This window comes from Rhinichthys klamathensis, unplaced genomic scaffold (assembly GCF_029890125.1).
Source record: "Rhinichthys klamathensis goyatoka isolate OS25496 unplaced genomic scaffold, OSU_Roscu_1.1 h1tg000064l_1, whole genome shotgun sequence".
Taxonomy (NCBI): domain Eukaryota; kingdom Metazoa; phylum Chordata; class Actinopteri; order Cypriniformes; family Leuciscidae; genus Rhinichthys; species Rhinichthys klamathensis.
In genome coordinates, this window is record NW_026606607.1 from 1,045,147 (window position 1) to 1,062,269 (window position 17,123).

The 17,123-nt window shown below is 39.4% G+C and overlaps 1 protein-coding gene across 11 annotated transcripts in view; it reads right to left on the minus strand.

The window, feature by feature from the left end:
• Positions 1-17,123, minus strand: part of kmt2ca (lysine (K)-specific methyltransferase 2Ca) — a 164,091-nt gene that overhangs the window by 57,240 nt on the left and 89,728 nt on the right. For 8 of the 11 annotated variants that reach the window (XM_056249819.1, XM_056249821.1, XM_056249813.1 and 5 more), the window contains 3 exons: positions 7,120-7,227; positions 5,543-6,369; positions 1,362-1,481 (listed from right to left, as the gene is read on the minus strand). In XM_056249819.1, coding sequence (XP_056105794.1) covers positions 1,362-1,481; positions 5,543-6,369; positions 7,120-7,227 — 1,055 coding nt within the window. The remainder of the gene's footprint in view (positions 1-1,361; positions 1,482-5,542; positions 6,370-7,119; positions 7,228-17,123) is intronic. The other 3 variants (XM_056249818.1, XM_056249822.1, XM_056249816.1) reach the window with 2 other exon arrangements.

Genomic DNA, 17,123 nt, shown 5'->3' on the forward strand with positions numbered 1-17,123 from the left:
CAAACTAGTTGCATCTGTGTTTGTGATACAAACTCATCCATCCATCCCAAGACCTGGCCCTCTGGGGTTCAGCTCAACTCCCTGAACACTGCACTGACTTACAGATCACATTTCAGGCCAGGCTTCCGCCAACTTGCCCTGCTTCTGAAGGTGTCACGTTGCGTTTGCATCGAGGCTGAAGCTCTGGCCCAATTCCCACTTCCTCCCAGGTAATTACCTCACTGTAGCCAAGAAGCACTACTCAGACAGGAGACGTCAACTTCATTTAGAGAGATTGCCTAAGGAAGCTTGGCGCACTCCATCGCCTTTACAGTCTGAGTCTAATTTGTGCAGAAATGAATTATGGAGTGGGAAAAAATAGACTAGGGTTAAGGAAGGCACTACTTTAAATCTGCCTGAGTGCAGCCACACAGTAGAACAGCAATTCTGATGAGATACTGCTGCAATAGGAAGGGTGCAACTCTGGTGTTTCATGCACATGCATTGGTAAAGATATGCAGAGTTTGTCATATGAACATGCTATCATAAAACTTTTATTATATTAATCTACAATGTGATCTTGGAAAAGTTAAATGGAGAACAACATAACGCAGCAAATCACATTGCATTTAACTTTTGTAATGTGAGTGAAAAATCATATTCAGTGAGAAATGACGAGGCTCGGAATTGTCTATCAGGACTTGACTGAATCATGAGGGGATGAAACACTATGATATTACTGTTATCCTGGTCACACAGCCTTGCTTATGTCAGCATATGATTTTGACATTAAGAGTAACAGGCGGCAGGAGCTGATGAATTGTGACCAGGGACATTTATGGTCAATAGGGTTATTTTTGATTCCATGTTGTGTTTAAAAAGCATGAGTAGAGATTGTACATTATGACAACCCTGTTTCAATGTATCCCTTACAAATAGCAGCCACTTGGTCCATGTGCATAATTTTCTGTTCACATATAATATGTATCTCAATGTGTCTCATTGGTTTTTAAGACAGCATGTCATGTTAAAAATAGGTACATTTTTGTTTTTGAAAGCAAGAATGTGTCCTGTATTAAAGCCCTGTTCAATGTTTTGTATTGTTGGTTGTAGTGGACTTCTACTGCTGGATGAGTACTAAATTAACATAATATCATGAACACGATGCATAATCTACTATCAATGACTGAATATTGCACTTATAACAAACTCATGTAACAGACTCACATTGTTAAGCAATAAAATCTCATAGCCATCTTAGGTCTGATAACCTCTGCACCATATTTGATCTTACCTTCTAAACTAAACCACCAGCCCACACCCTCCTTAAAAGCTCAGTCCCCTGCAGGGGGCAAACCCTTCAACACCCTCCCCTCATTTACCAATCTCATGGTCCAGATGGGCAGCCCGTGCATCGGCCTGGTCTTTGGGCTGTCCCAGGCGTCCAAGCGCTCTGGAGACCAGGAAGGCGAGCTCATTGCGCTACGGTTACTCCATGCACCCTGAGGTAAAGCGGCGGAGAAGAAATGGTTGGGGGGGGGGGGGTATATTGATGATGAGGGGAAGATGAGGGATGACAAAATGCAGCAACATAAATGTGAAAGCCAGCAACAAGAACACAGCATGTCAAATGAATGCAATGCTTTTACACAAATGCATCATACCAAGCTAATAAAGTGAGTTATTAAGTTTGGGACAAATTCCTGAAACATGACAGTGATGTTATGCAAAACGCTTCTGTCCTAAGAGAAGCAAATGTGTGTATTTGCTTTGAGCGAGTTTTACTTTGTAGGGGAAGTCCTTATTATTACTACACCTTATTAAGTGTCAGCCTCCATGGAAACAACATTGTTTATTTGTTTGTACAAAACAAGCGTGATCATATCAGCATGACAACAAGCAGCTCTTTGAGAATTTTGTAAAGCGCAAAGTGTCATGGGGAGCATTTAGCCTGTTTAACGAGCTAATGAGGGTTAGTCTTTGTAATTACAATGCATTACACAAACACAGCAAGGCTTGTTTTGTTTTACAAAATTAAAATGATTTCAGAATTATAAATAATAAATAACAGCCGTTGGTTGGTTACTCTTTTTTCCTTTTTTGCTGTCATGTATCGTTTTGTCCCAAACTTTAAAGAAATGTCTGAGCTTCAATACAACTTAATGTCTCAGGACAACTTTTTTCAAATAAACTGGCCACAAGGGGCACCGTTTATCATTTCCATTGACATTTTGTCTTTATTTAACATTATTTTCTGTGGTAAACAACAAATGCTTGATGTGGATTGGACGTAACTTGTATTGAACCCAGAACATTGCTTCCTAATAAAACAAAAGTACTTAATGACACAAATTACCATTCCTTAAACACAGAACCCAAGAATTGTTATCATGGAATAAAAAAAAGAAAAGAAAAGCTCTCAGAGTGAGTGAAGGGGACAACTGAGAAACAAACAAATATCATCATGCCAACATGCCAGTGAATAAAACATCAAAATAAAATAAATAAATGAATACAACAATACTATAATTTGATAAATTGACAGTGATTAAAAAAAATGTTGTTGATATTGCTGATGCCTTTAATTGCTAATCGATGACCATGCTCTGTCATTTTGGTGAGAGTATGTTGATAAAGTAGGCTATGTCTTTGTATGCATTTCATTCCTGCCCTTAGGCTTTTCAAAAGGGACAAATGTAAAATAAATGGAGAGGTGAAAACTTTAAACTCATTGAGTAGGCACCCAATAGACACTTTAACAAGGTATATATACGTGGCAATATGAAAACTATCAACCAGCAGATACATTTTTCCGAATGATAAACTCAAGCTAATCCCAATATGACTCTGAAACTTCTACAAAATTCAGATCGCAAAGCACGCCTGATCGTCGCTGAAGAGAGTCAGCGGGAGTTACTTCAAGAAAGCGATGAAACGCTAGAAGCTCATTTGCACAACAAAACGAAATCCCTCTCTTACGCACACACATGATAACACAGGGGTGTGCATATACTCATGAACGCACTTATACACACCAAACCGGAAATCTCACTTGGAGCCAATGACAGCTGCCCACCCTTCAAATTACACTGTGCCCAGATGGCACATACTCCAGAGGGAAAAGCGACCAGAGCCATATAAACTAACATGAATAATACAGACACATATACTCTAGACATTCAATTTCACATCATATAGTTCCAAAAATACAGTGTCCAAATGCAATCACTAAGTGCTAAGCCGGCGGTTACATTTTGTTAAACTGTCAACATGTTTAGAAAGTTTTTGCCAATCAGAAAACTAGATAATTAGAAATGCTCTGCCTGTGAATCATTGTGTTGGGTTTGCTGACATCAAGTTTAAGGACATGTTTTGGAGGGCTGAGTTTTGGAGACAGGATGTGTAACGCCCGTTTCACACATAATCCGTGTGCAGTGCGTATGCGGTATGTGTTGCAGTGCGTATACGGTACAGGAGCAGCACGCGCTATAGTGCTTTCACATATGCTGCGTTTGCAATGCGCAACTGATCCGCGGCTGTACCACAAACACATTTGTATTTCAAATCCAGAAGTTATCAGCAACTTTTATTTAAAAAAAAAGTTTTGGTCACCAGTGCGATTCTCTTTGTACAAATACACTCTTTAATAGACGTTTAAACACAATTTAAACAACGTATTAGGCATTACTTCTATATAAAAAATATATTAGGCTAAGTTGCTCAAGCAAGTGGAAACATTTAACATGTACTTATATTAAAATCATAAACATTTTAAATTAAAACTTAAAATTGACAAAAACAGCAGACTCATACCTTTTCTTTTGCATAATTTAAATCTTTATACAATAAATCTTGCATGTCACAAAGAACTTGTTTTTCCACCTCCACGAATGAGACGAGTGTTGTTCATTATGTCGCCTTGTTGAAGTAAATTGTAGTTGCTTTACCCCGGTCTTAAAGTAAAAAGATGACTGTGAAAAATAGTAGTATTTAATTAAAAGCATTTACGGTGAGATTACTACATTTTATTTAATTAAAAGCATTTATGATTAAATTACTACATTTTCATGTCAATTTGTGTTCATTTTGACCACGAACTATCCGCTGTCACTTTAATTCAGCGCGTGCAGCACAGCAAAAATAGACTCGGTGCGTAAACGATCGCTGCACCGCATCTGGAACGGATCGCCGGACCGCACCCGCGTTCAGTGTGAAAGCTCTACCTGTTAACATGGGTATGGAAAAAAATACGCACCGCAAACGGAGAATGTGTGAAACGGGCTAAGAGAGGTTAGCAAAATGACGGAAGTTAGCAAAACAGCTGAAATTACTTACAGCACCTTTTAAAGGGATAGTTCACCCAAAAGTGAAAATTTGGTCATCATTTACTCACCCTTATGTCATTCCAAACCCATAAGACTTTCATTCATCTTCAAAACAAAATGAAAGGGCAAAAAAGACGGCCAGAACTGTTTTTTTCTGCGTGACAACCATGTTTGAGTTTCCGCAAGAACCACTGAGGTTTGTTCTCGTGCATCAAGCAAGGTAGAGCTTTCTCATCATATTTAAGCTCTCTGTATATGTACTGATCAATGTTGTTTATATATAAATACATAAGCATAAATTAAACCTGTTTATCAAGAGATTGAATCTCTTCCGAAAACTTGGATTAAACCACTTGATTCTTATGGATATTAAAAATATCTTCATGAGCATTTCAAGAACATGAGTGAAAGTCTGTGGGTTTGGAACCACAATTATAATTTTTGGGTGAACTTTAAGCATGTACAATGGCTTGGCATTGCCAAGCATTCATACCTGCATTAACACACTTGCATAGACGGGGCCTGAGCCTTGCTGGGAGCTGTGGTATGCCCTGCCAATCAGATCAAAGATGCTGAAAGCATTCCCAAAATGAGATGCTAAGGTGACCACCAGAGGAACGGGAAATAGCTCACTCTAATCTTTGTTTCGAAGAATGCGTGAATTAATTGTAGTTTGAAGTTTACTCTCTTCGACACAAAGACACCGCAATACCATGTTTAATTTAGATTTATGACAACTTAGGAGGAGTTCTCAGCATCCTCCCTGCTCCAGAGCTCAAAGGGGAAATGGGTTTGTGCTGTGCTTTCCAGCTCAGTGAGCATTTATCCGAATTACACACCTCCAAAAAAACTCCTTTATGTTTCACTAGCATAAACCCTGGCTCTGGAGCCAACTCCCAGCCCCCTCTCTCCTGGGATAATGTGAGTGATGTATTTGAGAAGGGCAGTGGGGGGATTGAAGGGACTGGAAGGCATGAGAGAGAGCTAGAAAAAAAAATGAGTGAGCGAGGCAGAGACTGAGCCAAAGAGAGCATAGTAAGAGCCTTTACATGTTAATTAATACACGCAACGCTCTGGCACTAATCAATGTGACGACGGAACATGGAGAGCAAAGGAATAATTACTGTGTAGCTAAAAATGTGGATCACAGACAGAATCACTGTCCTAAAGAGACCAAGGCAAACCAGGAGCCTTCACCAAACAGCAAGAAAGACGGGCCAAAAACCAGGAGTTTTTACCTGCTTTACCCTTGGCCTTCCAGGAGAGAACTTCCTCTTGGAGATGGCTGGCTTTCCCATACCTATCTTGGGCGTAAGAGGGAAGAAGGTGGTGTTGAAAACACTGGGGCTGTATGCAGCTGGATTCAGGCTGTGGGTTGGCGTCTGGCTTTGAGATATCTCCCTGGGCGAGGCTTCAGTGGAAAACGGGGACTGGGTCAACTTGGTCGAGCCCTCGGACGACATTCCCGGGGAATGCTTTAAAATGAGGCTCTTATCCTCAATGGGAGAACTAAAACTGGAGAAACTGTGCTCGCTGACAGGTGTAGTGTCCATTTCCACAGTAGGACTGCACTCTGAAACCAGTGGGACACTATCAGGCTCAGGTAAAATACAAGTGAGCTCGGGATCTATCACCTCCTTCTCTTCATGTTCTGGTTGGTCCTGTTTCTGTCCCTGCTCAATTTCCTCCACAACACTCTGGGCTTCTGGGACATTTGTCATCCTTTTATCCTTCATATTGGAGGTGTCTGAGGGACAGACTAACATAGGCTCTTCCTCTTGGGCTCGAGAAAGTTTGGGTGATGTTTCTTTGGTTGGCAAAGCAGGAAGAGCTTTTGAAACATCTGCTTCAGGTTCATCCTCTGTAGCTTCAGGCAGTTTATCCTCCGTTTCCTTCCCCATTTCCAAAGCACCAATGAGACTCTGTTCCTGGTTTTGGTCTTCAGAAGTGGTAGAGGCCTGAAAGGAGAGGGAGGGTACGCCCACTAAAGTAGAGGAGCATGGAGGAGGTTCGGGACCCTCTGTCAAAGTGACTGTAACCTGGATCTCCTGGGGAGGTTCAGCAGCTGCAAAAAAACCCACAAAACTAAGAACTCTGTGGCTAGAAAACACAATAATACAGAACACTATGCATGTTAATGGACAAGACTTACTGACTGAGAAAAAAAAAAACAGAAAAAAGTCAGCACACCAAAGCTCCAAAAAAATTAAAAAAAAAATTTTTTTTTAGTGGACTCACGCACGGGTTGCGTTTTGAGCACGCAGGCTCTTCGTCAGACAGTTAAAAGTTTTTACCAAACAAGCCTTTATACTCACAGTGGACAGTGACCCTACTCTCAAAAAATATAGTATATGAGACCACCTAGTTTTCACAATATCTTGGTCTGAGCAGATTTAACCCCTCCCTCACATTTTAGGTGCATTTTGCCAATTATAGATGCAGCAACTGTCAACAATGTAATTTTACTTCTAAAACCTTCAAACATCATCATACTGCTAATTTAAAAAAAATAAGAGGCACTCTTTCGTGCAAATCTGCCAATGTGATTTACATGTTACGTTTCCCCTGCAGTCTTTGCGGTGTGGGTAAAACTAGCAGATCTTTAAAACCCCACATTTCTAAACATCATTGAGCTATCAGAAACCAAGATTCTAAAAGACTGTGTGTGAGTGTCCAATATTAAATTTTTTGCATATTTTGGAGCTTTGGTGAGCAGAATGTTTTCTGTTTTTTTTTTATTATTTCTTTTGTCGACCCAACCCTGAGCATGATGTGCGTGCTTTGGTCTCGTTTATGTGGAGAAAGAAAAACTTACATGACAGAAACTCTTCTGGCAGAGTAGGAAGAGGACTAGTACTGAGCTCTGTCTCCAACGCCACTTCCTCCTCAGCCTCATTAACTTCTTCAACAGCCATGAAGACATCTAGATAGGAAAGGGAAGTGTTAAGTTGCACAAGGAAACAACTGTGGGATAACATTTCTGATCTATTCTGAACAGGCACACAAGGGCCAATGAAATGACATCAATTTTTTGTTCAATTTAATTTATTGGAAAATACAAGCCTTTTTTGTCTTTGGCTTTTGGCTTGCTTAGTTGGGGACACTTAATATTCAACAATATTATTGACCTGCCTGCATTGACACCATTGTATGACAACTGAACTGAGCTGGACGATGACATCACTGTTTTCTCCAGAGCAGCTGTACAGATAAATTAACTAAATTAATAACTTTATTCACAACAGAAATTAACCATCACTGAACTTACTTAAGCTGGACACTATTTTGCTGCGCTAAAAAGCGCTACATAAATAAAGGTGACTTGATTTGACTACAAATGCAATTCATACAAGCCGTAACTTGAATTAATATACCATGTATTCAAGGTGTAAGGGAAACATCATGACTCTTTACTTAGTGGTTACAACAATGACATTTTTTAAACCATCAGGTTAAACTTTTGTTGAAAATTGTCTTTATCTTGGACATTCTTGTCATAAACTCCCAATTGTTTTCCAGAATTAAAATAAATTGGTTTGGTCATCAGATCTTTGCCCAAACTACATCATAACATGCAGAAAAGAATCTAAAAAACAGAGGACTGCATAAACAACAGTTGATAAACAGTTTGAAATAATAAAACCGCAGGTAGCCTAGAATCTTATTGCCACACAACTATGGTCAGTGCAGTGGAATTTGTACGGAGACTTTTACATGAGTTAAACCACATAATGGCTCCACAAACTTATTACAGGTTCAATCTCCCGGCCTGTAGCAACTTGAGGTTTAGTGCATATCTCGACAAAGGACACAACAATGATTGCTTATGTCCTGCTCCTTAAAAAGATCAAACCAGCAACCATTTAGAAACCATTCACAACCTGTGCTATCTTCAAAACCTGTACCATAACAAAATCTGGCATCTTTGAACATGAATATTACAACTATATTTAAAGTGACCACTCACACCATCAATCAGATGAGATGCTTTGACAGAACAACCATTTTTCAAACCTAAATCGCAACTAAATGCATAATTCATTCAAATACATCTTATTTTCTACTATTATATAATCAAAATTGTATACATCTATCTTATATATCAATTAAACGACACTCTCTTTGCCCCCTCCTCCACCATACTGTTGCGTTTCCTTCACTCTGAACAACAAACAGGAATACTCAAGCTGCCACTGTGGCCCATTGTGCCAGGCATCACCATGACAACACATTCACGAGCCCTGCTTTTGTTAGACACTGCTGAGATGGTCTCATACAGGGCACACAAAAATTAATAAACAAACAAGCAATGCTCTCCGCTCATATGCAAGACAGTATTAGAACAGTGTTCTAATGCGAAGCCTTACAAATGCAGGATTCCAAACTTCTAAGGACACATTTGTGCAACACCAAACTAAATAGATGGGCTGTAGACTGAATGAATGAGAACCCACTAAGAAAAAAAAATACGAATAGGTGTTTGTGTGTAAATTAGGGGTGTCATACGTAAATGTGTAGTTTAGTTTTGACAAATGGTTTGGGGAGGAGCTTAAAGTGAATACAGTATTTTATTAAATTGTACATTAAACTACTTTTTTTCCGAAGATCAAGAAAAATTCTATTTTGCATGACCCCCTTTAATAATTTTGCAATGTAAAATCTGTATCACACCAGTAAAACATCTTGAATCTGAATGTAACCTGGGGTGTAAGATAACCATCAGAGACTCTGAGTAGAACTGCCATCATTCAGAGTGCTAAAGAGAAGTGAGGTTGACTGTGATGACCTGATAACGTCTTCATACTTACAATTGACTAGCAGCACAGGGAAGATGAAAGCCTCACTGGTTTAGAGCTGCTAGCTATTTTTAACCAGACAAGTCATAGTGTAGACTAGAGAATATCTCACCCTCCCCCAGACAAAGAACACTACAACAAACCTACAAAGAACACTGTAATATGCTTACCTACACACACCTACATACATATTTAAAAAAATGAAGCTTGTCAGATATGTTGAGCTTGATAATTAAATTCGGACTCAAAATGACTTTACTTTGCAAGTTCCGTGTGGTCTTTTTTCATAATTTACTGACAAACTAGTCCACTAAGGAACTATAGTATGTGTATTGAACATGGACACTTATGTTACACATCATCTGTAGAAAATGTGCAAGGTAGTTTGGCATGCAAAACTTAAATGAAACCGTTATAGTGTTGAATTACATAAATCTATTAAGTGAGTTAATAAATCTTAATGACATTAGACAAATTAATATCAATTTAATGCAAAAAAAAAATGCAAAAAGATTTCTACTACACGATTACTGCGGCCAAAATAATTCACAATAACTATATTAAGTGCAATATCCAATGAAATTGAATGAATAAAATAAATAATGCTAAAGTTAAAGCTGCAGTCCGTAGCTTTTTTTGGGTTAAAAATGATCCAAAATACATATTTGAGAAAATACATAACCAGCCAGTGTTCAAAACTCTCTGCTTGCCTTAGCTCGATTCAAATTTTCCGTGATATAATAAGCGATTTTTTAGATTTAATCAGCGCGATTTACTGCAATGTCAGAACCAGAACAAAAGTGGATGTTTGTTTCTTGTTCAGATGACATTTTCCGGTGAAAATTCTTATGTTGGTCATACTTCCAAAAAGAATAATCTGTGATTCTGAATGCCAGTATCCACACCGGCGCGGTGACTGACAGCCTCACACTCTCCTCAAACATTGTGTTCATCCGCGCTGTGCCGTGTCGAGGGTGTTGAAGTACAACTCACGTAAAGTTGATAATTCCGCGAATGACTGCAATTGCAGATTTTGAACAGAGATGGCGACAAAGATGAAAAACTGCGGACTGCAGCTTTAAATTCAACTTTAACTTTATTTTGCGTTTTCTCTTTTTTGGCAACATAATCAAAATTCAAATACGTGTGTGGGGAGGGAGGGGGGAGAACAAGGTTTTTAACCATAACTATACAAATAATAACATTAAGAACTTGCAGCACTTCAAGTAGACTGGGGTGACTAACACCCCGTCTTTTTTACGGAATCCAAAAAAAATCATATTAGTAGATGTTGTGGTCATCTTTTTTGCATTTTATGATGGATGGCGACCAGCGTAAAGGTGCAATACAATTACTGGCGCGTTATTAAAACTCCGATATTATCAGTATACATTAACCTGATAATCGACATTTCATTTTTCAATATCACGTCAATAATATATTGTGTCACCCCAAAATACAACACATAAAAGCAATAATGTATCAGAGGAAGTTCTATATTGTGCAGCGTGCCACTAAGGAGAGAGAGAGGTTCAAAATTAGCCAAGCTTCCCATGAGGGGCAGCATGTAAACATGCCTCGGGATACCTCAGTGACCATGTAGAGTTCAAACAGGAGTGAAGGCCGCTGAGGTCATGAGGCAGTGATGCACAATGACTGCAGTCCGGCTGGACAGACAAGGGAGAAGAGGAGCTTATAACAGGATACTGACACAATCCCGCTCCAGAGAGCAGAGAAGTCCTGCTGGCTGATTCAGAACACTGGCGCTGGGTTTCAAACACCTATTATTCCTGATCGGGTGCGCCTCAGGGTCCGCAAACTCCCATAAGCCCTCACACTGACTTCACTCGTCAATACTCACCTGATAGTGTCACCCGGCAGCATTGCACACCGCCTGAGAGCAAAGCAGATGAACTTAAAAGGATTTATTATTCCCAGTGTGTATGTGACATCAGACGGTCACGGGCTATGGCCTCCAGCCTTACAGATTAACACTTCATACAGTAGCTTCCTGAAAGAAGCTGATCTCAAAGCAGCTATGCAGCAGCTACAGCACCATTAGTCATCTGTGCATGAGCACAGGTGATTGTGTTGTTTGTGAACTGGGTCATGTGAGTAAGCGTGACTATGGTTCTTTTCAGCAGTGTCAGGATGAATCACTGATGGCATCACGCGTCCATGGCAACAAAAACCTTCAGATGGGTGGTGGAGTCGTTTTACCTCACCCTTGGGGAAAATACCCCCTCAAACATGTGACTAACACATAATGAGGTTTTGTAATTACCTGCCAATGAATGTACTAAGGATACTCAAAATGTACTCAAAAATACTGGTACTTCAACGCCAAAACAAGACGAGGGCTTAAAAGCCTATTTTTACTAGTCGACCAGTCATCCAGAAAAGTACCCAAATAGTTGATGAGTCAATGTTTACCTTACGTAAATGGCTCACGATACAGCGTGAAGCATTGCTGACCTTAGTGCCTGACTTGCCAGAAACTGCAAGTCCAGAGACTCTCTGTGAAGAGAAATAACTGAAAGTATTCATATTTCCATTGCCACATGCTTGTTACATTGTAATGAATGACCCAATGACCGCTTCAGGGCAACACTGGATTATTTTCAGGATGGTTCATAAAAAGTTTGGTTTGTATGTGAACACTCTGAATGAACTTCATCTCAGACACCCGCAAGCACACGCAGTGAAGTTTGTTAACAACTTTCTATGCGAATGATAAGCTGTTAGCATGCAAAACCAACTCCTTTTGGCAATATGTCACGTCAATGGGGAATACCTCAATTTCTTAAAGTTTCATGAAAGCCCCGTTTTAGCCGGGTCGTTCACAACTAGGAGTTGGAAAAAATTTCAAGAAATGGGCTTGTAAAGCTATGGAAAAGTGGGAGTGTAGATGGTGGGAAGAGGGGAGAAAACCAATAAAAACCCTAAAATACACGGCGCTGCTTCCCTAGAGTATATGAAATATGCCCAGAAACCTTTAAAACACGCTTGCTCCGGTCTATATATTAAAGCTGAAGTCGGCAAGTCTGGCAGATTGAGTGGACTTAGGCAAAATTTTGAATGTTTACAACTCTCATGGCCCTCCCCCACTATCAACGAATACCCTCCCACCGTGACCGAGTTCATGTTCGTCAGTGCGTGTGCACCAAATTTTCAGTGAACGCGCCCGTCTCATCAGCATCCATCAACACCATGGATTATTTGGAGGTATGCTGTCCTGGCTAATCTACCGATAGATTGCAATTGCTAACGTCATTTATACTCTAAATGAGCTTACTTGATTTTCCGCCATCACTCTTCGTTACTGCGCGAACTTCCGCGAACTTCAGGCGTGTGCATGTGATTGTAACGTGCGCGAGGGGTGGCGTGTGCCCGATCTGTGATTGACAGTCAGATCTCACACCCCCCTGCGCTGATTGGACCCGATGATCCGGGAGCTGTGGATTTTTGCAAAACAAATAACACGCTCCAGGTGGAGTTAGAAGCTCGGGTTTTTTTCTAAAACCACTTTATTTATGTTGTTCCGTTGGATTATAGTGTCGATTTCACTGAATATGATCAAAAAAATGTTGCCGACGGCAGCTTTAACTATATGATCAACGTTCCAAGCGCCGAGTGCTCTTACATTGTTACAGTTATATTTCCCATGTTGTGGTAGTCAAACTTCAGCACTGACAGCATCGTGGGAAAATACAAACAACACTTTTGTGCTACTGCGCTGAGGAAACATACACTTACGAAACATGTGTCCAAACAGTCAACAGGCAGAGGAGAACAAAACAGCTCTAAACCGGTCTTTCGTGACAATTCTCAGCTGTAATGCAATCTCTTGCATAATACAGTGCAGTGATTGGATTAAACAAGCTCTTTCTCATTAATAATGCTTTCTCATTAATAATGCTCAGGAACTGCTGACGTACATTCTTACTGTTCAAGCCACTGCAGCCAATCACCACTCCGAATTAACGCATATACCTCTTTTTTCATGACGTTGATTCAACCAGAGCCCGTCTAACGGAGAGCCTTGGCACTTCCTTTTAGCCCGGTTGTGTATCATATTGGTTGCAGTTCCATTAGAATTCCACTGGAGGTGATCGCGGGCGAGTGCAGAATGAATGGGAGTCTATGGAGCTAAACGGCTAAATGTATCTCCTTCTCCTGCTTGTCGTTGAATCAACATATATTTTATTGTTGATTCCGCAAGTTCAATATAGATGATAGGCCAAAAGTCGAATGAACGAGTACTTATGTCCTTTCGATTTCTTTCAGGTTAGGCCGTTGTTGACCGGAACACGCTAGCATTCTGCTATTATGTGACGTCATCACATTTTTGAACGGATTTTTAGAACAGATAAGTGAACTTAAAAATGCAGTTTTCAGCTGAGTGTATTATCTTAGCCCTCCCTTTTGAATGCAACTTTCAAATTACTTGACAAAAAATTACATCCTGAGAAAAGTGGATTTCTGGGGGTGAAACCCTATAGACTCCCATTCATTCTGCACTCGCCTGCGAGCGCCCCCGCATGGACAGAGACGAAATAGCTCATAAAAATAAAAAAATAACCACTTTTCTCTTAATAATAAACACGAGTACTATTGTTGTTTTCAGTGATGTGCAACCTGTACATATCTGTTAACATCTCAAAAATGTGTTTTAGTATTTCATGACCCTTTACGGTATGTTCACACTAAAATGAATATTCATTGCGAAAATGAAGTGCGATAAACATTTTTATCAATGATTCTGTTCAGACGAACACAAACATTTGCGTGCCAACAACGCAACAGATTATATACAGTATAAATATTTTTTACATAAAGGGTTCTTAACTTTTTTCCATTGCGCGGTGAAGACAACTGGCCAACCATTAAGATGTTGCTCACATGCCTAGAGCCGCTGCTTTTACATAAAACTACAACTTGGTGGCGCTCCGCTCATGAACATACTATTTCTAAATGATAGTGAATAGCATAGGAAGAAACCAGAACCAACTCTCTTCTCTATTTGCTGGGGTTTGATAACATACACCACAGTGAATACACATCTAAACGGCTGTTTTAAAACATGGAAACACTTTTTGAGTTACTTGCTTCTCTCTAACAAGAAAGTTGCAGCTTTGTATGTAGCATAATAATTAGGGTAACCACTGTATTACTGCTTTTCTACAAGTGCCACCTACTGTCAGAGAGATTTGATTCAATCCATTTGCCATTTCTTTCCCCCACTAAGGCCTGAACAGACAAGAAACATCACATAAGAAAATAAGACCTAATATTTGTGCTGAACAGTGTTAGTGTGAACAGAACTTCTATGCTCAAAAAACAATAAAAATATACATTTCAGGTTGGTATAGCCAATGCGTATGTTTAAGCACACAATTGTTTCTATGGGAAGCGGAGCTTCTAAAAGCACGAAGCACGCGATTACCAATTGCTTCTTTTATTTAGAAGGCGGGACTTTTTCGATTGTAGTTTTTCCCCATTTGTAGTGACTGAGAGAATCATATTGTTATACAGTATATACAGTCTTAGACTAGTTTTACATACAGTATACAACTCATCAACTAGTGACAGAACCAATCAACTACTTGGTGCAATCCTTAGCTGATAAAGAAAATAAGGGTGGAAAAACAAACCAAAAATAAAACTGTTCTACATAAATCAATCTGGTATTTGAGTTCTGTCTCAGTGGTCAAGCCAGATGGTTAGAAAATGTACAGTCAGGCCAGCAGAGATAAAAATATTAGCACGTCCCTATTATAAAAATAATTGTAATCTCAAGGAACAGCACAAAGAAGATATGTTTTGTTGTTGTTTCTTAATTAAGTTTTCCAGTGAGTATATGAACCAATTTTTTTCACGCTTTATTTAATTACTGCCGGTTTAAATAAATAATTACCTAATTTATATTGTTACACCAACGTTTACTTCACTGAGAGGTACTTCGTACTTGAAAGCTAATATTTTAAATTCAGTTTTTAATAACCTTTAAAGTCAACATGAAGTGACATCTGCAAACTATTTTCTGTAATGTGATGTTTAATGAGAAAATGTGAATTGACAAAATAACAGGGATGGACGGTCGTTTCAGAGATTGCAAAGAAAAACACTTTTTCCACTTAGAATTAATATGTAAAAAGTAAACGGGGCTATTTTCATTTTATGCCGACTTCACATTGTATTAGGGAAGGACAAAAGAGATATGCGTTCCGAATTTGTCTCTCCTCCAAAACACATGACACTGAAAAATTAAGTTGTCCAGTGACTCTATTAGTCTATTGACTGCATATTGTTTTTCATTTTCTGACTTTAATCACACTCTTTGTTTTTGTTCATTTTAATTACTCTCTTTGCAGCAATAATGACCTCTTTTTTAGTCTATTAGTCTATTGACTGTATATTGTTTTTAATTATCTGACTTTATCACACTCTTTGTTTTTGTTCATTTTAATTACTCTCTTTGCGGCAATAATTACCTCTTTTTTATTGTTACACCAATGTTTACTTCACGGAGTACTTTGTACTTGACAGCTAATGTTAAAAAAAAAAAAAAAAATTATTGAATAAACTTTTAAAAATTAGCATGTGAGTTTTTGTTGTGGTATTAATATTGGCAATGAGAACTGTGATATTTCGGCTGTGAAAGTTCAGCTACTAAAATGCTTGTGTCGTGACAACCCTAGTATGTACGTGTGCATGTGTGCACTCAGCGTGTGTTTATCAGGAAGTGGGGGTGTGGTAGGGTTGGCTAACAGGTGGGCGTCTCTGTCTTGATTAGAGCCGTCTCTCTCGGGGGCCCAACAATGGGATGATTGCTTCCTCTAACTGCTGGCAGTGGCCCAGTGCATTGCTGCTGGCATGACTGGCTTTACAAAGAGCCCTTACAACCGGGTCTGATTGTATCCTTTTCTGCCAACCACATGCCAACATATATCAACTCCCCACCACAGGGCCACAGGAAGAAAATAAAATCATTGGTAATAAGGTGCAGTTGGGGGATGTAACAACCGCAAAAGGCTCACTGCAAATTCATCTCTTTGCCATCAGGCTACAGGAAGAGTCCATTCTCATTACAATTCCTAATAATGGGCCCAAAGAAAATAAGATTTGCTTTTAGCTTCCAGGGTCTTGATGATAGTTCGCCAGCTGGGACCACGAGCACAGGAAGCCGATTCATTTTCTTTCTTCAACAGCATTTTTAGAGAGCTTTGTAGTGTGCAACAAAAAGATAAAGTATAAAATCTCTAACCCAATTCTCCTTGGTGAACTCAAAAACTAGACATAAAGTCAACATGAAATGGCATCCGCAAACCATTTTACTTCTGTAATGTGATGTATTGCCAGGTGAAATTGGATGTTAAATGAGAAAACGTGAAGTGATTTGAATAACAGGGATTGGTGGACAGTCATTTCAGAGATTACAAAGACAAACACTTCTTTCCCCTTTGAGTATGTAAAAAGTAAACAGGGCCACATTCATTTCATGCTGACTTCACATTGTACTAGAGAGCGAGTAATATGCAGTCCCCATGTGTCCCTCCTCCAAAACACATGACACTGAAAAATGCAAATGCTCATTTAGGGCAGATTATGAATGATGTATTAAGATATGGCAGCGGTGTTTCTCAACCTGCTCAAATGCTCAAGTCTCTGGCTGAACTGACAAACACACTGTAATTACAATCAGTGACAGCACACAGGCCCACACATTACATCTCTGACACATTAAATGCTGCAGCCTCAACAGAGCCTCTGTGACTAATGAAGAGTGCTTAACATCACAAAAACCCAGCCTAGAGCAACTTACAGTTGATCAACATCACACACAGAACAGCAGTTGGCAAAGTCAACAGGAAGACAATACCTCAACATAAGAAAACAGAATAAGCTATAAAATCAACTCACATGGAGAGTTGTTAGAACTGGTTAAACATGCAGACTTATTCCATGGAAGAACTGATATGTTGGAAATGATATGTTTGAAAACCATGGGAAGAAATGGAAA